This window comes from Nyctereutes procyonoides, unplaced genomic scaffold, assembly GCF_905146905.1.
Source record: "Nyctereutes procyonoides isolate TBG_1078 unplaced genomic scaffold, NYPRO_anot_genome, whole genome shotgun sequence".
In the NCBI taxonomy this organism is placed as follows: Eukaryota; Metazoa; Chordata; class Mammalia; order Carnivora; family Canidae; genus Nyctereutes; species Nyctereutes procyonoides.
Genome location: NW_026575120.1, coordinates 45,965,834 through 45,990,093, shown reverse-complemented (window position 1 = coordinate 45,990,093; position 24,260 = coordinate 45,965,834). Strand labels below are relative to the sequence as shown.

The following is a 24,260-nucleotide window of genomic DNA, read 5'->3' as shown; positions in this document are numbered from 1 at the left end:
TAATTGGACAGGAAATTGTGCTAAACTAGGCACCATACCTCATCTCAGAACTGTGTGCGTTCTACAAGGTAATTCATCCTCTTGTAGCTATGAATGCCATTTGTTCCATCTGATGGAACTTAAAGAGGCAAAGAAAGGAGGAAAAAAAAAATTGGTAAAGCCAGGAAACGGAGAATGTAGCCAGAATGTATACATTAAGCTTAACTGATGCAGTTAGGTCATCGGTGGGATTTCCAGAGATTCCATCCTAAGCTAGTTGACACAATTTGATTTTAAGTCTGCACTGAAGCGGGCGGTTCTCAGAGGCCTTTCCCGGCTTACGGAGGGCAGAGGTCCAGGATACCAGAGCGGGCGCTCGCTGGGCTCCACGTGTTCCCCCAGGTGCTCCAGCTCGAGAAGCCCCTGGCAGCGGGATGCAGCCTGTCCCTGGGGATGTGTGTTTGTGCCGCACAGAGGCCACAGCCAGCACGAAGTGGCCCTCCAAAGACGTTAAAGCTTTGCCATGTGAAAATCAGGGTAATAGAATATTGCCCCTTAAACTGGTCAGCATTGACGGAGCAGACAGGCAGAGAGAGGCCTGAGACCCAGAGACCCGGTGGGCGGAGGGGAGGCTTGCCACCTCACTTCACCGAGCCTTGACTCCAGGTCTTTCACGGGGGCAAGACTTATCTTCCAAGATTTCCCAATGTTATGGGGATATGTGTGTGTGTGTTCACAGTTAGACTTTTTTTTTTTTCTTTTCCTTCTCTTTATGGTAACTTTAAGGGGACTTTTGTTTTTATTTTCCCAAATCTCATCACTGGGGATCATTTTCCACCTTCCAGCTTCAAGACTTGATAGTAGGTCAATGTGGCCAGCAGCTTGAGAGGGAGGCATCACCAAAGTTTTTGCAAATGGCTCTGGACTCCACCCGTAGTTCAGGTTCCATTCAGCATATGTCGAAATCGAGTAGAAAAGGACTTCTGTGAGACTTACAAAGAAATCACTAGAGAGGGGGAGCCTGCTTTGGGGAAGCTGAAATAGTGACTCCCTCCTTTCCTTCCTATCCCTCCTTCTGCCCTTCACTTCCTTCCAGTTGTGGCTTCCTTTGTAGCTCAGTCCTTACTATATCCAATTTGGGAATAAAAGTAGTAAAAATAACTTTCTCCAATGACAGTTTTCTGTCCAGTGAACTTTTTTTTTTAAGATTTTATTTATTCATAGACACACACAGAGAGAGAGAGAGAGACAGAGAGAGAGACAGAGAGAGATTGAGAGAGGTAGAGACACAGGCAGAGGGAGAAGCAGGCCCCATGCAGGGAGCCTGACTCAGGACTCGATCCCGGGACCCTGGGATCACGCCCCGGGCCGAAGGCAGGCGCTAAACCGCTGAGCCACCCAGGTTGCCCTCCAGTGAACTTTCTAATGCTCTTCCCTGTGCATTGAACGTTGAATTGTACATAAACACGTTGACTGATTTTATGTAGCCAATTTTTAAAACGCCAGGGCGAGGAGGGAGGGGATGGACAAATGTCTCCAGAGCCCCTCCGGCTCCAGCTTGCCAGGCAGGCATCTGTGTGTCTTGACTGTGCCTGTCTGGCTACAAATGGCCAAACACTGAAACAGAGTGTCCCCAGCTTCATCTATTGGGGCGTTTCAGTTCTGCGAGTCTCTCCTATAGCACCATAGCACTTTCCAGAAATTAAGGCCATGCTGGCTGAGGGCACCTGGCCCAGTCTCCATGTCCCCTGGGCGGCAGACAGGGCTGGGAGGAGAGGAGCCTGCTCTGGGAGACGGCGGGCTCTGGAGGACCTGTGCAGGCAGGATGCAGGAGCCTCGGGCTCAAAGGTTCAGGACCTGTGGGAGACCACGTGCCTCTGGGGCTCTGAGCACCACCGTGTGTTCTCCCGTTGGGGATGGGCATCTCTGCGCAGACATCTGACACGTACACCTACTGGGATTTTAACCGTTCCGAAAGCTACGTGCCCCCCTCTCCCTGGGCTTGCCGGTCCCGCTTCTGTCCCTTGATCTGTCCAACAATTTAACGGTCCAGTTACAGACGGGATGTTAAGCCGGCTCCCCAGACCACAGCGGAGGTCACTCGGGCGTACTCACAGTTCCTATTTGGCAATCATGGCTCGGGGGCTGCCCCACTCTGCACCGTCCTAAAGCTGGCATCTGCTGTGGCTCCAGGGTTCCTGAGACCCTCAAACAGAGCCCAACGTCTGAGAGCCTCCGAGATTGCCCTGGGTGACCTGGGGCCCCTGGAAGGTTGGGGTAGGTCAGATTCCATGATGCAGACAGAAGTGGATCTCCACGTACACGGACATGCGTTTCGGGAGGGGACAGGGAGGCCACCGACACTGGGAGAGCCTCTGGCATTAAGCACACGTTAGAGCCTCTGTCCCACGGGCCAGTCTGAAGCACCATCTCTGTTCTTCGTAAGGCTGACCTCCTTCTCCCAGGAGCAGGTAAACGTGGGCATTTTGGTGCCGTCACACAGGATTTACCTCGTGATAGCAAAGTGCAAGGAGGACTTGAGGCAGCTCTACAGAAAATAAATGGGAGCCTCCAAAATTTCAGCTGATGACATACAGTATGGGGGAGAAAACAAACATTATTAAGAAAATAAATAGTACCATGCACAGCTGTCCGGCAAATATGTCAGGGGAAAAAAAATGGTTGGGCAGGAAGGCAGCTTTTGGGAAGGCTGTAATAACATTTCTCCCTTGGTCGTTTCATGTGCCTTTGCAATCCTATCTGCAGGGCACTGAGGGAAACTCTGGATTCTCTTTGAAAATGAACAGTTGAGGGTTCTGAGAAGCACGGCCAAGTCTGGTTCCTAGTTGGGGCGGGGGGGGGGGGCGGGCTCAGCCTGCCGTCCCCGGGCTGGGGCAGGAGTGGTCCCTCGGCCGACCTGGGGCAGGGCCTGCGTGGCTGCAGGTCCCACCCGGATCTGCGTCCTGCTTCCAGGGCCTCCTGCTGGCGGCGCCCCGAGTTACGGCAGGGCTGCTGCAGGTGCTCGGGGACACACGGGTCCAGTCCCGGGCAGCTGGGCGCCCAGTCCTCGAGCACGCCGTCCTCGCCCACCCCAGGGCCAGCTTCGAGAGGCACGTCCTTTCTGGCCAGATGTCGCTGCCCCCGTAGGAAGCCCTCTGCCCGACCACAGCCTCCCTCCCGCGGCACTCCGGCCGGCAGCACAGCAAGCTCCTGACCCGAGGCCCGTGCAGCCTCGACGGGCCAGAAGGCGACCCCCCGCCCTGCCTGTGCCCAGGCCCCTCTCCTGCGCCCTCCTAGTTTATGGGCCGTTCCCGTCGGGAGCTCCGGCACATCATGCCCGTGCCCAGGACCCGCGGAGGCCGGGCGCAGGGGTCTCCGCAGCGGCTTCTTCCCACCCTCCCGGGGCAGGCAGGTGCTCTCCAAACGGAGGATATGCTTAGCACGTCGCCTACCCTACGTGTCCGCCGGCCGTTCCCAGGATGACCACATGCTTGCAACGGCTGAGGGTGGAAGAGGGCTTCCCTCTGAGCAGAAAGCACACTGATGCAGAAAGGAACGCTCAGGGACATGACTGCTCTGCACCCAGGACCATGACTGGTCCTAGAAGGCATTTCAGAGAGAAGCACCTTGTAGGCGGGGGCCCTGGCTTCAGGCCTCCACCGGGCTTGTCCTCCGAGCCTGCACGCTGTCCCCCGCCCGGTTAGCCGTCCGAGTGGGTGCATTTTCCCTAATCTCCTCCTTCAGAATCGCAGCCGAAGCCCACCACCTCTCCCGCCCTATGTCTCTCCCTGAGCACAGGCCCTCTGCAAGCCTCAAGGAGTCCATGACCCTCTTCTCAGGAAAGGACATGTGCCACGTTATTGGGACGTTAGGGAACAAGATCCAGGGACGAGTCTGACAACGATGCAGTGCTGAGTCCAAGGGATGGCTTGAGGTCTCATGACAAAACCAGCTACAATTGCTATTGAGGACAAAGCCAGGGGTACTGACCACGGTCGCTCATGGCCGAGCCCCGGTTATAGGACGGGCCGTATTTCAGTTACAGTTTGGTGAAGAACGAAGATGTATTTTTCTCCATTGAAGTTCACGGACCCCTTGAATTCTGTGCATGGACCTCAGGTTAAGAACCTCAGCCCCAGAGGGAACCTGGGAGCCAGTCCATGCGTAGGAGGGATGTTTTGAAAGGTCTAATTAGGTCTCTTGAAAATACACATTCCGGGAAGACAATCTACCACACAAATTCCATAAGCACCCAAGAGTTAAAAACCATAATTCTGGAATGCTCTGAAAGCTGCTCGTGCGTGATAGGGACCGACCGTGACTTTCACGGGGCGGGCGGGGGGTGCGGGGGGTCCGTCGGTCAGTGTGTAGACAGGCTGCCGCTGGCCGGGGAGGACAAATCCTGCGCGCTGAGACAGACTCAGACCCTGGCAAAGAGGCCGGGGTGTTGCCCCGTGGACACCCTGGCCGGTCAGCACATTGCTAATCCCGAAAGTATTAAGTTTTAGTTATTGAAGGAAGTCGCCCAGGGGACCGACTGAGCCACATACGTGAAACAAAAAAATCCTGGGAGTTGGTGCGACCCTGGAATTTTACAGATTAAGGATGGTAGAGCTCAATTTAAAATGAGAGGTGATCTGTCCGAGCCCCCACAGAGTGGGGCTGATCTAGCTAATGCCGTAAAGAATAAATGATCAAATAAATGAATAAAAATAAAAATCACAAAATGATGGGATTTGAGCAAATCCTGACCTATAGCAGAGGAAGTCTGTGTTCCTTTCTCACCATCCTCTTACTTAAATTCTGATTTCTCTGTGTTTTGTGATTTGATGGACCCTTCATGTGTCCAGTTATCTCTTACTTGGAATATTGAGGTGGATATTTTGTTTAACAGATCAACTGTCACGAGTCCCAGGAGCTGATATTCCTGCCACGATTTAAGAAAGTGTGACCTTCCATCCAACGGTTTTCAAAAGAAAAAAAAAAATCAAGAAATACCAAGGAAACTGTTTTCCCTCTGAAGAGGCAAAAAAGGGATTTACAAGAGCGAGACTTCTTTTTCCTCTTTGTTTGTAATAACAAAAATAAACCAAAGTCCTGACATATTTGCAGTATTTTTATTCCTAAAGGAAAAAACAGGAACTTTCATTGTACTTTAAAGTTATTACTCCCAGATATTTCACCAGCTAAGCACCGCACGGCCCGTCTCGGACGCGAGAGACCCGCGTGTCTCTCTAGGAAATGCTCCCTCCGGGTGGTGCCTCTGGCACACTCGGGGGTCCTGTGAATGATCAGCCTCCTCGGGGGGGGGGGTGGGGGGGGTCTGCAGCCCGCAGCCCTGGTTGGACAGCACACACCATGCCGGGAATGTTCCTGTTGTGTGGCTAGTGACCCCCCTACAGGAAGATAACAGACAAGCCAGGAGGGCGGAGCAGCTTGCTGCACATGTCCTGGCTGCTCTTATCAACTTATCATATAAGGAAAGGAAAGGATGCTCGTCCCGACACAATTTAGGGAACGAGGAAAACAAAGAGGCACTCACGCCGGTCCGTGAAGGCAAGTGCAGGGCTCAGGAGCCGCGGCCGTCTGACAGCTGGCGGCAGGACCGACCGCAGGAGGGGAGACGGCCCTAACAACCAAGCTCCTGCTGCAAGAGGAGGCAGGAGTCCCACTGATGGACCTGACAGCATGTCAGCAGAGCCCTGCATCTGAGAGGGCAGCCTAGGACCCGGAGCCCCAGTGCCTTCGCGTCCCTATGTGCCTTCGCCTTTGCTAAGCTGCTGGCTGTTTTTTTTTTTTTTTTTTTTTAACTGAAAGACAGAAAGAATGTGGCAGATTGTTTTCTTTACTCTGAGCTGTGATCTTGTCCGAGCCGCAGCCTACAACAACTTTCGGAGAAGCATGGACAGCATCGGGAGAAGGCAGTATCAGGTTCAGCACGGGTCCTGCAGCTACACGTTCCTCCTGCCAGAAACAGACAACTGCCGCTCCTCTGGCTCCTATGTGCCCAACGCCGTGCAGAGGGACGCGCCGCTAGATTACGACGACTCGGTGCAGCGGCTCCAAGTGTTAGAGAACATCATGGAGAATAATACACAGTGGCTAATTAAGGTAGGGAAACAATCATTTATTTCTACTTGGTGAAGAGCTGGAGCTGATCAGCTCAGTTTTCACAAACGCTGCCCTCCTCCTCCAAAAAAAAAAAAAAAAAGCCATTAGCACAGGAGAGAGATGGTGGCTAATACCTTCGAATGAATTATCATTTCTATTATTCTATGCCGGGCTGTAAAGTAGTCCTGGGTGCAGGGTGAAAGGATTATTTGAGAAGAATGCCAGGACCTGTAGAGAAAAATCCCTCTGAGTTCGGGATCTTTATTTAATAAAGCAGGGGAAGTGCACTTCTCCCTGCAAAACGTGTAGGCTGTGTTGTTTGTGTAAGTGGCTTGAGCTCAGTAACACCCCTTGCCAGGGATGTTATAAACCGGTTGCAGGCATGGGAGGGAAGCTGTAAGCGGCAGCAGCAGCAGCACTGCCGGAGCCAGGAAAAACGTGACAATCATGCTAATTACTGATGCATAACGGATGGAGTAAAGTGCTTTACCAATTTCCTGAATTTATTTACTAAAATAGGTTGTGACTCTTGGTAAATGAAAGGAAATTAAATAAAGCAGACTTGATGTTTCTCAGAATCGGAGGGCTTTACCCCCCTGAAGGGTCTGCCGTTTTGTACATGGGGTGAGTTTTCCAAGCTTCCGGGGGAATGTGCAGGAGCCAGCCCGGGGCTCCCGCGGGCTGCGACGGTCCCCCACGTGGGACGGGCACCGGGCACTCTCTGCAGCTGCGCTGTGACAAGACGGTCATGTTCTCCGGGCTCTGGTGACACAGGGTTTCAGAGACGTTTCATAGAAACTTTAAACCCCCAAAGCTCAGTTTTTCTTTCACAAGGAATCATTTTCTTCATGGAAAGCTCTTTATCCAAAACCCAAAGTCACCCCCCCCCCCAGTCAATTTTTCCTGATACGGACTATGCATATTCCGGAGGAGGCTTACACAAACTGTGTGAGTAGATGAATCACTGACGATCATCGTGACATCACATCATGATGCCTGCACGCGGCACAGAAGGTACCTCTGAACAGGCTAATTCGCTCCACTCAGGACGCTGTCCCAGAAAGAATTCCCAGCCTTTCATTTCACCATAAGCTTTCTGCTAGGATACTTTATCTTAATCTTAGAATAGATCTTGGCTCCGAATCTGTGTTTCTCATTAGCTGTCCTACCTTCAGAGAGGAAACGACTGAGTTAGGACTTGAGTCTGATCCCGAATGAATGAGCGCCCTCAGCCACCAGAGTGGCCGCTTCAGTGCAGACACAGAAAACACAAACACTTATCAGAAAGGCCTGCTGTGTAGTACACAACTCATTACTAATGATCTTTGAAGGCACTGGCCCCCTCTGGGCAAATTCTCCCCCAGGTTTTCCTCTTTTCCTAAGGAGATTCCTGGGGTGTGTACTTTAAAAATCTTCAATAATTCATACATGTGCACTTAAAAAAAAAAGCTGTTCATTCACAGATGTACTTTAAAAAAAAGTACACAGCAACACAGGTGAACATCCTCATCTGCCCGACAGGCAAGTCCTCTTTTAAACACTTGAGGAACCTGAAAGAATGTTTTGACAAATGCAAGACTGCTAAATTGCATTTGCTTAATGAAACCCACAGTAAGTACACCTAAAAAACTGTATAGTCAAAGCTCGTATTTCTTCCTTAGATAAACAACCCTCTTCTCTTGGATCTTTGAGACACTATTTAAGGAAGGAAAGGGACAAGAGATTCTACATGGAGAAACCAACATTTTTTCCCCCTTTCCTGGTTCAATTAATAAATATTTGAACAGCAGCACAACGGCATTTCTAGATTTCTTTCTTTAGCTATCTACCTAAATTATCACCAAGAATGACATCATGTTTATCTTTCCAAGGCTCAGCACCTGTTCACCTGGCCTATCTGGGTGATGTACACCTGAGAAGGACAGTTTGTGTTCACTCCCTCTGTTCACAGGCTTCTCATTTGGGCACGAAAGCCAAAAAAGCAAACACCAAAGCTGTTTAAAGTGGTTAAATGTAACCTCTTTGCTTGTTTTATATTTCTGTGTTTTGTCACCTGTGATAATAAACATTGCTTTTCTCATAAGGGAGAAAATAATATATAATGGGATGATAGATAAGCCACAGGATTAAAGGTTCAACATCACAATCTAACACGTATTGTGAGACTATGCCGGAGAGAAAAAGCACAATTCTGTGTTTTTCTTTTGTTTCCCATATTTCCTTTACTTTAGGGCTTTTTCTTTTTTTTTTTTTTTTTTTTTTAGTGTTTTCATATTTTCTCTTTCTCCCTGACCAACACAACACTAAAAATTAGGGAGGGGGTGTCTGTGGGAGGTGGCAGGGTGGGAAAACTGTAAGGAGCTTGGACTAAGAAAGCTGTTTTGCACATCATCAAAAGATGCCACTCTGCCCCTTTAATCTGCCAGGCAAAGGAAGTGTCAGACTCCTGAATGAGTGCAGAGTAATATGAATGGAACAATACAGGGAGGGCTCGCTTTCTGCTCCGTGCGTGGTTAGAACAAGGGCAAGATAAACGCATGAGAGTTTACTAAATACACCACGATGACTTAAAAAAAAAAAAACATTATATGTCGCATTCCCTCTGCCCCAGTGATTTTAAACTCACTTTATAAAAACTGACAAATAACTTAGCAAAGTGGATTTTATCTTGCCTGGAGACTGAATGTATTTTTCTTTTCCTATAAGAGGAAATAGGGAAAGGAAATAAACAATTATTTCACACTGGTGAATACCTCAAATTTATAAACAACTGCAAAGTCTATTGTGCTTTAAAACAGAATGTTTTGAAAAATAAAGCTAATGCCTCTTAAATTGATGTAAACATTTCCTCTTTTTTTTAAATAAAAGTACAGAGTAGGCACTATAAACCTGAGTCTAGATGCTTTTCTTTCTCTAAAACTAATAAAAACATATCCTTTTAATAAGGTATGAGGAACTACTATTCTGCAGTGTACGTATAAGGGGACAATGCACTTCTGCTAAAAACAAAATTGCTGTCGATGGGAAAAACTGATGGTGAGAGGCTCAGGTGCACTCAGACCACCAGTCCCACCCCCATCCCTGCTGGGGGACTGGGGGGTGGGGAATGGGGGAGTGTGTGTTTTATCACACGTGGTTGCAAAGCACTCCTTAGCTGTATATTCAAACAAAAAAAAAAAAAAAAAAAAAACAGAGCTTAGCTCACTAAAGAAAAGAAAACCCCAAATCCTACAATATCTGTAGCCAAAGGTTGACTGCAGTACCAGAGCAGAACTCTATCTGTTGTATCTTGAATCAGGAAACATGACTGTGTCCAGTATTAGCAGCAAATTTTGTGCATTCAGATAAGCTGAATAAAGCTCCTGTTTTAGATGGCAGGGAAATGGTTACTGTCATTATTTAATTATATATAAACATCATATAGTAAGGGATGAAGAGGTGATTAAAGTTTCACTATGGTAGAGGAAGTATAACACATTTAAGTTTGGAAAATGCAGGTATAATGTCTACTATAGATTATGTAAGATATTTAGTACATTGTGTGCTTACTGTGTATGTTATATAAAATATACTAAATATTTAGCATATGTAGTATTTGTTGTTTATATAAGATTTGCTTTCCATGGTCAAGTAGTCTCTGCTTATTAAATGGGGCTTTTGGCATGCTGAACTACGTAGGCACCACACTATGGGGAGATGATTATTTGCCTGCAGAGTCTAGAACTAGGAAATGGATCTGTATGTAACTTCTATAGTGTCTTACTTCTTGTTTAGACACTAGGTGATCCATAAAGTCTCCACACTAAAATTTGAAAATTGGTTTGTTTTAATCAATGTAGTTGTTTACAGTTTACAAACAGGTTGTGATCCAAAAGTTGGGACCCAGGCATCCCAACACTGAATCACTTTAAAGCACTCCCCTCACCTTATCCCGTTTTGTCCCAAGACTATCTCTAGAGCACAGGCATGGTAGATATAATCCTATCTATTTGTAATCACTTATAAACATGGGTCAAGATAATATCAATGTGCTTTGCAGTTTGGAAGTCTTGTAGGGATTACCTAGATAGGAAAACAAACACGGAAAGGCACGTACACCGCGCCACCCCCCCACCCCTTGACAAAAAACAGAATTTTCCATGGGTCTGGAAAAAGTACAGAAAAACTGTTGGGAGAAGTGTGAATGAACATGAATGTAGTGCTATTTCTTAGCCCACTAAGGTAAAGGAGTGAATTCCACTCTACCCCCTCCCAGTCCTTTTGGGCAGGAACCATTAAAGTTCATTTATTTGTTCAACAAATATTTATTGAAAGCCTCCGTGTGTCCTGGCAGCATTCTAGTGCTCGGAATAAATCAGTGAGGTGAAGTCAATGATGAAGGGTTTGGTCCTGGTGGGGACTTGCTGCGTTACACCACGGCCTTCCTGGGAGAACACGTGTCAGGAGGCAGTAAGGACTACACAGAGTAGGTGAGTGACGAGAGAGGTGGCGGAGGGCTATATTAACAGTTTGGTCACTCCACTGAAACCTCTTTCATAAAAGGAAAATCAATACAAACTCCTTCTGAATGGTCATTTTTCCTTGTCACCATGGTTATTATAGAAACTAGAACATGCAAAGAATGCACAAAGCACACACACTATGTATAATTCCATCATTCTGAAATAACCATCCTTAATATTTAATGCCTATAGATGCCTACACACACACAAATTATTTTTAAATGTGCTGTAAATATTGTAATATACACACTTATACCTATCTCATAACTTATAATTTTTTAAATTAAAAATTAAAAAAGAAAGTAGGTCTGGGAGGTTAAGTAACTTGGTTGACATCCGAAGTCAGCAATGCTGGTAATTCCCAGCACCTATGCATCCTGTGTGAGATAGCACAGGGCAGGCATCCCTGGGCAGGCCTCCGCACTGGAATTCCAGAGCACCTCAGCAGCCCTGGCACATGATGGCTACTGAGCAGACGGCCTTGTTACCAAATGTTTACAGGTAAGATGTGCCATTGTTTCTAAGAGAATGGTGCCAAAGCTGCTAAGAAACAAAAACACAGTTGGGAATATCTTGTGTTTTGAGTAATTACCCCAAATTCCACTTTGTAGTTCAGAAGAGTAAAGGCAAATTCTTTGGTAACCAAGAGAAGGTGTATGTGCAGATTCCTATACACTGTACAGATAGTAACAACCCTTTTCTGGATGCTGCCCTCAGGTAACATCCTGAATTTCACAGTAACACTTGTAAGTTCAAAGAAAATTCAGTCCCAGCAAAATAATGTAGGACCTGCTCCGTCCTCTATTTGAGTTTAAAATCATCCAGCATTCTACAGATGGGTATAAGCAAAAATACCTTGACGTCAGCATGGTAGTAATGGTTAAAATGAGACTGATCAAAGATCTGATGTAATCAAAACAAGTAAAAAAATTTTTTTTCACAGGTAGTGTTTTAGAATAAGAATTTTCAACATTTATTGGGATTAAAATGACTGTTTCACATATGGTCTGACAATAAAGGGATGAACTCTCCTTCACCACATGAACTCTGAGTCAGGTATGCTAGCTGTCTGTAAATTAATAATTAATTAGATATTTCCCCATGAAATCACCTTTCTTTCTTATCCTAATCTTGGCACGTACCAGCTGATGAAAGATGTGAAAACCTATTAAAATCCCCTGAGGAGTGGGTCTAATCCTTTTAACCATCATGGCTCCTTCAACCAGCTACAACCATTATCTTTGCCATTCAACTAGAACCTAATTAAAACCTCTGTGGGACCAGCCCCAGGGGGTGCCTGGGATGGTAATTACTTTGCTCCAAAATCAGCCTCAGTCTGCCCTTTGAGCAACTGCTCAGAGTCTATGAATTGCTTTTGAAATCTTTACATTAATCTGACAACTCAACAAAGTATCTGCATCCAATATTTAATATTTTTAAAAAACCAACAATCAAGCAAACTAAGTATATACATTAAGAATATAAGCTGATATTTATTACTACGTCATGTTACTTTTTCTGTGTGTGTGAACAATAGTGATTTTTAAAGAGAGGTCAAGATACATAGGTCTTAGAAAATACATTATTTTATCATGTTGACACAGTTTCTTTGAGAAAGTATCATTTTTATATGTGAATATTCATTCATAAGTTGTTTTTTAGGTAGAGGATATTAGTAAAGTCTTTAAATCCCCTGAGGAGTGGGTCTAATCCTTTTAACCATCATGGCTCCTTCAACCAGCTACAACCATTATCTTTGCCATTCAACTAGAACCTAATTAAAACCTCTGTGGGACCAGCCCCAGGGGGTGCCTGGGATGGTAATTACTTTGCTCCAAAATCAGCCTCAGTCTGCCCTTTGAGCAACTGCTCAGAGTCTATGAATTGCTTTTGAAATCTTTACATTAATCTGACAACTCAACAAAGTATCTGCATCCAATATTTAATATTTTTAAAAAACCAACAATCAAGCAAACTAAGTATATACATTAAGAATATAAGCTGATATTTATTACTACGTCATGTTACTTTTTCTGTGTGTGTGAACAATAGTGATTTTTAAAGAGAGGTCAAGATACATAGGTCTTAGAAAATACATTATTTTATCATGTTGACACAGTTTCTTTGAGAAAGTATCATTTTTATATGTGAATATTCATTCATAAGTTGTTTTTTAGGTAGAGGATATTAGTAAAGTCTTAAAAGGAGGCAAGCATTCAACCTCTCCATTTCTCAATTTTGTCACATTCTGTCTAGACCATATTGACACATGTGCTCATCTGACCAGTCTTCTCCATGTGAGGGGAGCTGTTCCACCAGGGTGACTTAATCTGATCAGCCTGGGGACAGGACCTGCCATCCACATCTCCGTGTCTTACATATTCAGGATGATTGCTCCAGCAAATGCCAGGAATGAAGGGTAGACCTGAATTGTGGACGAGCTTCTGTATCCCGCTAATTAACACTTGGTACTGGGCTCAAGACACTCCACCCTGGAGATTCCTACTTTGGCAGCCAAATGCACATCTTGGTAGTTAGACAGGTTCAAAGCAAAAAGGAGAAAAAAAAAATGGGTCATGAAGTTTTCTGATTTCATGAATCCACAACAAGGAGTCCATACTCTTCAGTGTAACCTTCTGAATTATGTGGGACTCTGTAAAGGACAGTTACTCTGATGGTCTTTCTGTTTCAAGATGGGCAAGAGGGACAAGGGAGCCACTACTCCTCCTTGCCCGAGGAGCCTTTTGAGGGACAAGGAAGAGAAGGGGGGAAAAAAAAAACCTGAGGTCATTCCAAAGGGTTTCATCCAGCCCCAGAAATTCAGCCAACCTGGAACAAAGGGAATGCTATGTTCTGTTCATGTTCTCCTGAATTTGGAATAAAGGTATTTTATACCAAAAGAAGAGCTATCTTGGACACAGCTATTCAGATTCAAAGAGATCTGAGATCTAAAATAAATTATGTTTACATGTGAAGTCAATACTCTTACCAGTAGACAAGCATGCCTTTGAGGTTACTTTCCAGTGCAATCTGAAGCTACAGAATACCAGTTTTTTATTGTTCTTTCATTTGCTCCTCTTTATATGTAGCAAATGACTTTAAAGACTTATTTTTTTAGAGCAGTTTTAGGTCACAGCAAAGTTGAGCCAAAGGTACAGAGATTTCTCATATACCTCCTGCCCCCACATCCCTGCATCGCCCCCTCAATTGTCAGCGACCCCCACACCAAATGGTGCGTTTGTTACAACTGAGGCACTTACATTAACACACCATTAGTGCCCGGAGTCCACAGTTTACATCAGGGTTTACTCATGGTGTTGTACACCTACAGGTTTGGACAAATGTATCCACCCTTGTAGTGTCATGCGGAGTACTTCCACTGCCCTAAAAACCATCTGTGCTCCACCCATTCATCCCTCCCTTCCTCCAAACCTCTGGCAACCACTGATCTTTTTACTGTGTTCATACTTTTGCCTTTTCCAGAACGTCATATAGTTGGAATCATGCAACATGTAGCCTTTTCACTTAGGAAGGAACATTTTTTTTTTTTTTTTTTAGCACGATTCACTAAATTTGCTTAGTGACCCTTCCTTTGCCTTATTCAACTAAGTTAACTGGCTAAAACCCCCACTGTGTACTTCAGAAACAGAAGGCTGCAGCAGGGACTTTAAGGGATTATGTGTTTCGAATAAGGGGATGAATGTGCAAAAGTGAGTTGGAAACTCTTAGATGCTATACTACTGCAGGGTTTATAATTACAATTAATTTTAATAACAATACCAGAAACACTTAACGAGATCTGTACTATATCTCACGTTGAAGATCATAATTCCACTCACTCTTATCAGGGCGAATGATCTGACCTTATACCTTTGAGCTGTACACCTCAAAGCGCACCTTCGCTCTGTAAGATAATGAATTTCCTTTCAACACGGAAAAGGACCATCGCAAGTGCATACGGAAATTATCTTTATATCACATGGCTGAGCATCTCTCTAGAAACACTGAAATTGCCCACGGCATCTCCTCCCACACCTCCTATGTTACTCCATCATGCTCACAGATAAAGCTGTGGGGCCCATTAAAACAGTCAAACTTTACTGTTAAACATATATTTTTTTTTAATCATTTCAGCTTCCAATTAAGTTATAAGCAATGCTGCCCCCCTGTCTGTTCTGTTTTTATAGAAGGCAGGACCTTAATACGGAAGGACTGTCCTCAAACTTCTGAGTGGCCATTCTGGAGTTAACTCGTCAACCCACATGTCTGGGTAAAAAAAAAAAAAAAAAAAAAAAAAAGATTCAAAATTCCTAAGAGGTATCATTTCCTCTGGGCTCCTGTAAGCGTTTTCTCTGCCATTAGATTTGTGGAATCGACAGATACTATCAATTCTTGGTTGTCTGCTTGATAATTATAAACGTTAGTCTGAAGATAATTGGAATATTCCTTTGAGTTTTATTAACTACTATCTAGTCTCTGGAATCTTGGAAAATTATTACATACAGATGTAGCTTAAAACTTCCCTAAGCAAACTGGTCTTCTTAATGAGAAATTCTGGTGCAAAAATGCTGCTAGACCGAAGATATTTTGCTGAATAACATGAAATAATCAAAATCTGACCACAAGCTAATTATGTATGCTTAACCTCTGGTGCATGTATATGAAATTCCTTATTATTTTTAGTTACTAAGAAACAGATTGTTAAATTCACTAAGAAAATTTTAAAACTTATCCAGATTTAAACTTAACTGAAGTGTTACTAACAGGAATTCCTAACCATAATTGGTTTTAACCTAACTCTAACAGTAAAATGCTCTTAAATACACCAATGGCTGGGATAATTAGGTGACACATTAAAGAATCAAGATTAATCAGAACATCATTCCCTCAAATAAACATTGGTCATTTTGTGATGTGTGATTAATTGTCCATATTTTCCAATATGGTCCCCTTCTGGGTTACAACACAGTAAATCCATATGTGCTTTCTCCTCTAATTGGACAATGTTTAATACACATAACCTACTTATTACCACATGATTAGTCGGCCCCAAGCCATGAAGGTTGTACAGCCGCAACACACAGTGTTAGCGTGAAGAAAGTCGCCTCCCTTTACTGTTATTCCTTCCAAAATGCCATTACCATTCAAATAAGTGGTCTGTGGAGGAGAAAGACCTAGGGAAAACATTTGTTGAATGCACCGTGCTCTCTCCTTGAGCTGGGACCCTTTCTGTGTCCATCTCAGTTTTAAGAGACTCAAACTCCTAAATTGGTTGACCTAAGAGGTTGGCCACAGCGGCCACGGAGACAGCCTAGAACCACTCGCTCACCTCTTCAAAAACGAGGGGGCTGTTGGCTCATGACTGTGATGCCAGCATCTTCCACTTGTTTGTTGAAAAAGCCTACAGAGCTCTTGCCAAAAGGAGAGCATTCATGTGACAGCAGTCAATACGGGTCAGAACGGACTAAGGCACTTTTTTCCCTTTGGCAGTGCCATGGAGTTGTTCGCTGCTGTCGATCGTCATTGCGACAGCAGCTGGCACACGTCACGCTTAGGATGCAGTGACAAGCCCACTTAAGGTAGAAACTCTCTGCCTCCTTTATGGAAGAAACTCACGCTCAGAGTGGCATCACATGGTGCCCAGCTGACAAAAGCACAATCACGTTTCTTTATTTCTGAGCTTCTTAGAATAACACACATTCTCCAAGGATTTAAATAAAAGTGCGCACATCTTCCTGTGCGGGTCAGGAGAGTGGAAGGCTTCACGGTGTCTCCCTGACACCTGCCGTTCGACCCTACGCATGACAGTCACACCCAAAGCAGGCCCACAGCACGATAAGAGCAAACACGGGGAACCAGGAAACAGTGAGAAGACCAGTTTGGGTGGATATTCGGATTTCCATGTCACCCCCGGAGGAAGGCGGAGATGCCAGGCTATGGAGACGCTAGGCTGTCAGCAGTATGTCTCCTTTCTAAGCCCTTTGATCAACAGCAGTGTTCCAACGCCTCCCAAGCTTTGCTTTTTTTTTTTTTTTTTCCACTCCCAGGCCTAGAACCTACACCAATATAAATGGTAAAACCCAAAGGATTTAAAAACGTCCGTATGACGTTGTGTAAGTGCACATGGTAGCAGCCACCCTCAGCATCACGAAACTCAGCCAGAGAAGTCTGGAGACAATGGCCCGTACTTGGCTATGTGTCCGCACGTAGGAAGGGATCCGTGAGCAGGCAGGTACAGGTGCTAAGCTTACCATGCCAGTCTTCACGGACAGCCCTGTGGGAATAAGGGGTGGGCGAAATAAGCCTTAAGGAGCAGGACCTGAGTCCACGGGCACGCACACACGGCGCCCCAACACGCAGATGGACTCGCCTACACCATGGCATGGCCCACACTGAGCCATGGTCTGGAAGCACACGCTTCTCCTTTTGACCTGTCCTCAGAAGGTCAGGATTAGCCTGACACTCGGTCACAATGCCTGTGCTATTCGCCTCCCTTCCTCCCACCACATAGGCTCTGGACCACCCCGCGTCAGCACAAGGACAGGGAGCCCGGACACAAGGTATTTTGGAAGAGAGAGCGGGAGGGAGCACATTCGCCTAACTTCCACGGAGCATATCGTGAGAACTGTCCTACTGTACCATCGGTTGTTGTCGACATCTCACTGTGCCGCGTGTACGAGTCCAACTTTGTCGTGTGTGTGTACAGGGCAAGATGCAGAGCATATAGGGTTTGGTGCAATCTGTGCCTTGAGGCTTCCGCTGGGGGGTCGGAGACCATGCCCCCCACCGGGAAGGGGCGCTACTTTCCCTCTTCCTCCCAAGGCTAGCCACCCTCCTGCCCTCTGTCCCTGCAGGTTAATTGCGCTTTTAGATTTCATATAATTGGGGCAATGCCGTACATATTCTTTTTTTTTGGTCTGGTTGATTACTTCTCTGATTCATCCTTGCTGTTGTACTAAAATCTGCCCCTCCCCGTTACTGTGTAGTGTTTCATTTTAGGTGTATGACACAATTTGTGTGCTCACTGTATGGTTAGAGGTGGATATTTGTGTCCTTTTGTGAACGTCAACACTTCTTAATTGGACACACCTGTGTACTATTTTTCCTGTACTGCGTCTCGGGAACCTCTGTGGTTGGCCTGACTGAAAGCCGCCTTGACTTGACTTCCAAGACCAATCAGCCTGCTAATGAAATCTACACCGTGTGTGCTGGGGGGGGGGGGGGTCTCTTCTTTGACGTGTACTTCGTGGCCTCCGTCATCGGAGGTTAACAAGAAGACAGAGTGGGGATAAAACGAAGGGTCTGTCAGGTAGCCATCCGCCACTTTCTCTGGCCTTCGCGCTCTTCACCTCCTCCCTGCCAACACCTCAATTTTCTAGCCGCATCGGAGAGAGGGGCTTCCACACGCAACTTTACGGAAGAGAGCCTGCGTCTGGGAGCACCACGGTTTGTCCTTGGGTTCCAATCTTTCTGGGACAGCATCATGCTTCAGTCTGTTTGGTTTACAGTCACCCCTGTGAAAACCCATAAGGTGCACTCCCCGTGCCATAGCCCAGCTCCTCTATCATGGGGTCTGGCCTGATCCTGCTTCCTGGGCAGTTGCGGGACCGCGAAGACGTCCAGCCATGGAGACCCGAGAGCTGCTTTTCAGACGTGGGCCAGAGGAAAGCTCACGGCCACTGGGCTTAAGGTTTAGTATGAGGATTCACATCCCCGGGATTTTCAGTAAATTTCCTAGGCTGGCATGAACTTTCTCCCCAAAGCGTCCATGCTCCGGGGAACTGATGGTGTAAGGGTCGAGGAAGAGGTCTGCACACACCTGAAGAATGCTGCGATGCAAGAGAGGCATCCTGGGCCATCAAGGTCTGACTCTGACCTCCTTTGGCCAAAGGACTCCCAGAGCCACTGCAGCAGAGGCCAAGATTCCACTGGAACCAACCGCTCATCCTCTGAATCCCACAGAGCAGCCAAATCTCCAGGGTAGGTCCTTCCGCCGAGGGGACTCAACACAGATGCGAAGCCACAAAGTTTAAGCTGGCAGGCCGGCCACTCCAGCCTGAAGCCGGACTTCCCCAGCGGAGGGGAGCTTGCAAGAACTCACTACCCCTGATACACTCAGCTGCTCACAGGAGTCACGGCCAAATCACAGCGCGACCGGACCGCAGTGACTCTGGTCGCAGAGCGAGAGTGAGATGACTCACACTTGGTTGAAACAAACAGACCCTGACAACCTGACAACCGGAAAACCTCCTGCGGCTCCTTGATTCCTGTGTGCCCCCACCCTCAGTCCCGCTTCCCACATGTCCCCTCACCCCTCACTCCCGCTTCCTGCCTCTCTCCCACCTTCATTCCCACTTCCTGCCTCTCCCCCCACCCTCATTCCCACTTCCTGCCTCTCCCCCCACCCTCATCCCCACTTCCTGCCTCTCCCCTCACCCTCATCCCCACTTCCTACTTGTCCTCCCACCCTCATTCCCACTTCCTACTTGTCCTCCCACTCTCATCCCCACTTCCTACTTGTCCTCCCACTCTCATTCCCACTTCCTACTTGTCCTCCCACTCTCATTCCCACTTCCTACTTGTCCTCCCACTCTCATTCCCACTTCCTGCCTCTCCTCCCACCCTCATCCCCACTACCTACTTGTCCTCCCACCCTCATTCCCACTTCCTACTTGTCCTCCCACTCTCATTCCCACTTCCTGTCTCTCCCCCCACCCTCATTCCCGCTTCCTGCCTCTCCCCCCACCCTCATCCCCACTTCCTACTTGTCCTCCCACCCTCATTCCCACTTCCTGCCTCTCCCCCCACCCTCATCCCCACTTCCTACTTATCCTCCCACCCTCATTCCCACTTCCTGCCTCTCCTCCCACCCTCATCCCCACTTCCTGCCTCTCCCCCCACCCTCATCCCCACTTCCTACTTGTCCTCCCACCTTCATTCCCATTTCCTACTTGTCCTCCCACCCTCATTCCCACTTCCTACTTGTCCTCCCACCCTCATTTCCGCTTCCTGCTTGTCCTCCCATTCTCATTCCCGCTTCCTGCCTCTCCCCCCACCCTCATTCCCACTTCCTGCCTCTCCCCCCACCCTCATTCCCACTTCCTGCCTCTCCCCCCACCCTCATCCCCACTTCCTGCCTCTCCCCCCACCCTCATCCCCACTTCCTACTTGTCCTCCCACCCTCATTCCCATTTCCTACTTGTCCTCCCACCCTCATTCCCACTTCCTACTTGTCCTCCCACTCTCATTCCCACTTCCTGCCTCTCCCCCCACCCTCATCCCCACTTCCTACTTGTCCTCCCACCCTCATTCCCACTTCCTGCCTCTCCCCCCACCCTCATCCCCACTTCCTACTTATCCTCCCACCTTCATTCCCATTTCCTACTTGTCCTCCCACCCTCATTCCCACTTCCTACTTGTCCTCCCACCCTCATTTCCGCTTCCTGCTTGTCCTCCCATTCTCATTCCCGCTTCCTGCCTCTCCCCCCACCCTCATCCCCACTTCCTACTTGTCCTCCCACCCTCATTCCCACTTCCTGCCTCTCCCCCCACCCTCATCCCCACTTCCTACTTGTCCTCCCACCTTCATTCCCATTTCCTACTTGTCCTCCCACCCTCATCCCCACTTCCTACTTGTCCTCCCACCCTCATTCCCGCTTCCTGCCTCTCCCCCCACCCTCATTCCCGCTTCCTGCCTCTCCTCCCACCCTCATTCCCACTTCCTGCCTCTCCTCCCACTCTCATTCCCACTTCCTACTTGTTCTCCCACCCACATTCCCCTTCCTGCCTCTCCTCCCACCCTCATTCCCACTTCCTGCCTCTCCTCCCACCCTCATTCCCACTTCCTGCCTCACCTCCCACTCTCATTCCCACTTCCTACTTGTTCTCCCACCCTCATTCCCCTTCCTGCCTCTCCTCCCACCCTCATTCCCACTTCCTGCCTCTCCTCCCACCCTCATTCCCACTTCCTGCCTCCCCCCCACTCTCATTCCCACTTCCTGCCTCCCCCCCACTCTCATTCCCACTTCCTGCCTCTCCCCCCACCCTCATTCCCACTTCCTACTTGTTCTCCCACCCTCATCCCCACTTCCTACTTGTCCTCCCACTCTCATTCCCACTTCCTGCCTCTCCTCTCACCCCTCATTCCTACTTGCATGTGAGCTGCTGTTCCCACTGAAGTCATGAGTGATTAATGCAAACGAGAGTCCCTGCAGCTCTGAGGAGGAGGAGGAGGTGGTGTCTCCATCAGGTGTACTGCCCCTCGAACAGCACTTGGTGATGTCAGCATCTGACCCCTAACGGTGACGCGAAGTGAGTCAGCCAGTCCATGGTGGCTCATAGTGATGCTGGGCCCCTCACCCATTGAAAGAGAAATATCTCCTGAAAGGACTTTTTTTTTCCTCTTTAAGTTGTGAGTAAAAATTAAAGCATGCAGAAGAAAAAGTCAATTCTGAATGACATGCTTTTTATAACTCGTGGCGGTGGAGTGAAAGGGGATAGGAATTTTCCACTAGCTTCCATTGGAATCGGCATGCATGCAAGGCGGTAGGGTTAGGGAGAAGGGGCAGACCTCCAGAACTGAAACTAATTATGGGAAAATGATTCAAGTCCCTTCGTACTTTTACCGCAAGCATTTGGAGAATCACACTGAAAAGTTACTTCCCAAATGGCTTTGGTGTTCAAGGAAATTTGGCTTTTCTATACATTATAAAATGCGCTCGACGAACAAGTGAGGACGGCAAGCATGCAAACTATAAATTACATGCAGAAGTGGACCACCTTACTTTTGTAAAACTGGCACATGTCCTGTCCTCCCGCTGCCCACGTGAACTGCCATCACCCAGAGGCGACCGTGCTATCCCACAGGATGTAAGCATGTGGCTCTAAGAACGTTCCTCCGTAGCACGCTACACTTAAAGTGTTGTCAGCCTGAAAGGGGACGTGGTGCCCAACAACTAGCTTGCAAGAAACGGGGCTGTTTCCCTTAATGGTTTCGGAAGTTAGGAATATTCAAGTACATGTCTTAAGGAAGGTCTGACATAATTACCAGTTCTTTTTGATTTACTGAGGTTCCAATCAACATTTCAAATCACAGAGATTGCAGTTAAAGACACGATGGGGACCGAGGGAAGAAAGGAGAGGGAGTAGATTGAGTGCACACCCTACCAAATGCAGGCTGAGTCAATTAAGATGTTCTAGAGATGTAAGTGATACCAATTATTTACCGGTGGGCTATATTTGCCAGCTAGGCATTGCTCAGCACCTCAAACTTTGGAATCAGCTTGGACACTGCCACCCTCATTTCGAGTTCCATGCCGAGTGTCACGTAGTAGTTGCCTTTTGCGGCAGTAACCACCCAAAACCCAGCTTTGCACAGCGGCATAATCTAATAGCGCTGAAACTGTGAGCTACGTTGAGATTCTAATTCTTCTGGTGGTTGGCAGGTGTTAAGTATGGTGGGGCTTCCCTTGAACATAAAACTACGTCCCACTGCTCTTCTGGGTTCACTGCAGGAGCCCAGGGTACCTTGGCAAACCGTTTGGGAACCGTGCTAATTACTTCCATTCAATCATTATGCTAACATAGCTCAGTGAGCATTAAATGCCTGTTTTACCAATGAGAAAACTGAGGCTAAAAAAAGTGGACCGGGTGGGCAGTGTGTAGTTGAGCTGGGATTCACACCCCGGTGTGGGTTTGGGTCTCAGTATCTGTGCTGGAATGACAACTCCACAATAGCTTCAAAAATCACAACCTTTTCCCCGCTTTGATCCAATACAAACAAAGCCACTTTATTTAGATGGTTTTTTGTTTGTTTGTTTTTGTTTTGTTTTTAATCAGGTTGCTCATGTAAGAACTACTTGAATTGGAATAACTCAAAATATGAATAAATTCAATGGAATAATTCATGGATTTCACTTTTCTCAGAGTAATTTTGTTTTCATTCCAATGGGCTAGGGGTAGCATTCAGAGAATAGATCATTTTCTTCCTACACTTGAAGCCACTGAACTCCAACAAAATGCAACCCATGACTCAGACATTTATTTATTTATTATTTATTTTTAGACTAATGGGAACTGCATGAATTCTTTCTTGGTCTTCCAAGAGCAAATGCCTTTTATGCTTGATCCGGAAAGAATTGAGTTTCGGAATGTGAAATCACTAATTTACCTAACTGAATACTTTTAACCCTCTTTGGGCAGCTGGAACAGTTTAATCTATAGCTCTCTGCAGTTGCTGTGAAATCACTTTTTTAAAGTTCATTTCTTTAGGCGGTATTTAGGAACAAACAGATGAAAGCTGCAGACAGAGGTAAATAAAATCACTCATAGCAGCTGGGGTCATGGTGTTACAGCAAAATTTGTCAAACACTTCATTTTTAATATCCTTTCCTAAAAAAAAAAAAAACCCAAAAACCTCTTTAATGAGGCCTAAAACACAGGAAGTGTATAAAGTGTACCATTCTTAAATCGACAGCCTCATGAACTTTTAAAATACGAATTTACATGTGCAACCAGCTCTGAGATTAAGATATAAAATATTTCCAGCAGCCCAGAAATGTCCCTCTTGCTCCTTCCCACTTAATAACCTTGCTTGCACCACCTCCAGCACCCCCACCCCCAACATCTCCCACCCAGAAATCATCATCCTTCATCATCCTGACTTCGGTCACCATTGATAAGTTTGGTCTATTCTCGAACGTGATTTAAATGGGATCATGCAGCAAGCATTCTTTTGTGTGTGGCTTCTTTTGCTGCGTGATGCCTGTGATGTCATTTAATTTTAGCAGTAACCTGTTAGGTTATTTTCAAAAATTGAATTGCAGTGCATGAGCACATCAAATCAGTCCCCAGGAGCAACATTTGCAAGTCAAAATAATCATTGTATTGTGAGAAAGTGACTCGTGGAAAGTGTTCATTAAAGAATGTCATTTAGCTATTCCAACCTGGTACCATATAATCAGCCTCAAAACGTATCTCAAGTCCTCCTGAGTTGGACAGACCAACAGATCTTATATATAGCAAGTCAGTATGTAAGAAAGGTTACTTTAGTGCAACGTATAACTCTATATACCATGTCTGCGTCTGCATTTAAATGGATTCCTTCTTAGACTGAAATTTTACGCAAATGTTACTTTAGGATAAGTTGGTAATCCTACAAAAATTAGAATAGTGTGCACTTAAACTCCATATGAAGCAGCGGCATCTTCATTTTATGGCCCATTTTTGCCTGTCTGTTGTTACTCAACCATTGGAGAGCAAATGACTCCCCCAGTTACATGAATGGCATGCCCCTGAAACAAAAGCTTGAAATGAACTCCCTCTAAAAATGAATCAGAAGCTGGTATTTTGTAAAGAGAAGTCTGATACAACATGTATTTTGTAGGAGGATACTCGCTCATTTCAGGTCGGGGGGCATAATTAGAAGCTCACTGATTTGTCCCAAGTCATAATCACTATTTGCAGTTCCCAGCTGAGGCTCTGTTCTCGTGGAGTCCAACTACAGCCATCCCCAGAGCACTGTGTGTGTGGCTTCTGGAACAGCTTCCCCGCACTGCAAGCCACAGACAGAAGTGGAATGTGCTTAGAGCTCATGTCCCGTCTTCCAAAGCGAACGGCAGCCCCACTTGGCTGTCGACGTCTCAGAGGTGAACAGTAAACGCTGAAACA

General features: G+C 46.6%; 2 protein-coding genes across 3 annotated transcripts in view; one reads left to right on the top strand and one right to left on the bottom strand.

Moving 5' to 3' along the window:
• MCPH1 (microcephalin 1) overlaps positions 1-24,260 on the bottom strand; it is a 229,912-nt gene that overhangs the window by 65,587 nt on the left and 140,065 nt on the right. The window lies entirely within an intron of this gene.
• ANGPT2 (angiopoietin 2) overlaps positions 5,474-24,260 on the top strand; it is a 54,253-nt gene continuing 35,466 nt past the window's right edge. For both annotated transcript variants that reach the window (XM_055334861.1, XM_055334860.1), the window contains exon 1: positions 5,474-6,090. In XM_055334861.1, the coding sequence (XP_055190836.1) occupies positions 5,806-6,090 (285 nt within the window). In that variant the 5' untranslated portion in view covers positions 5,474-5,805. The remainder of the gene's footprint in view (positions 6,091-24,260) is intronic.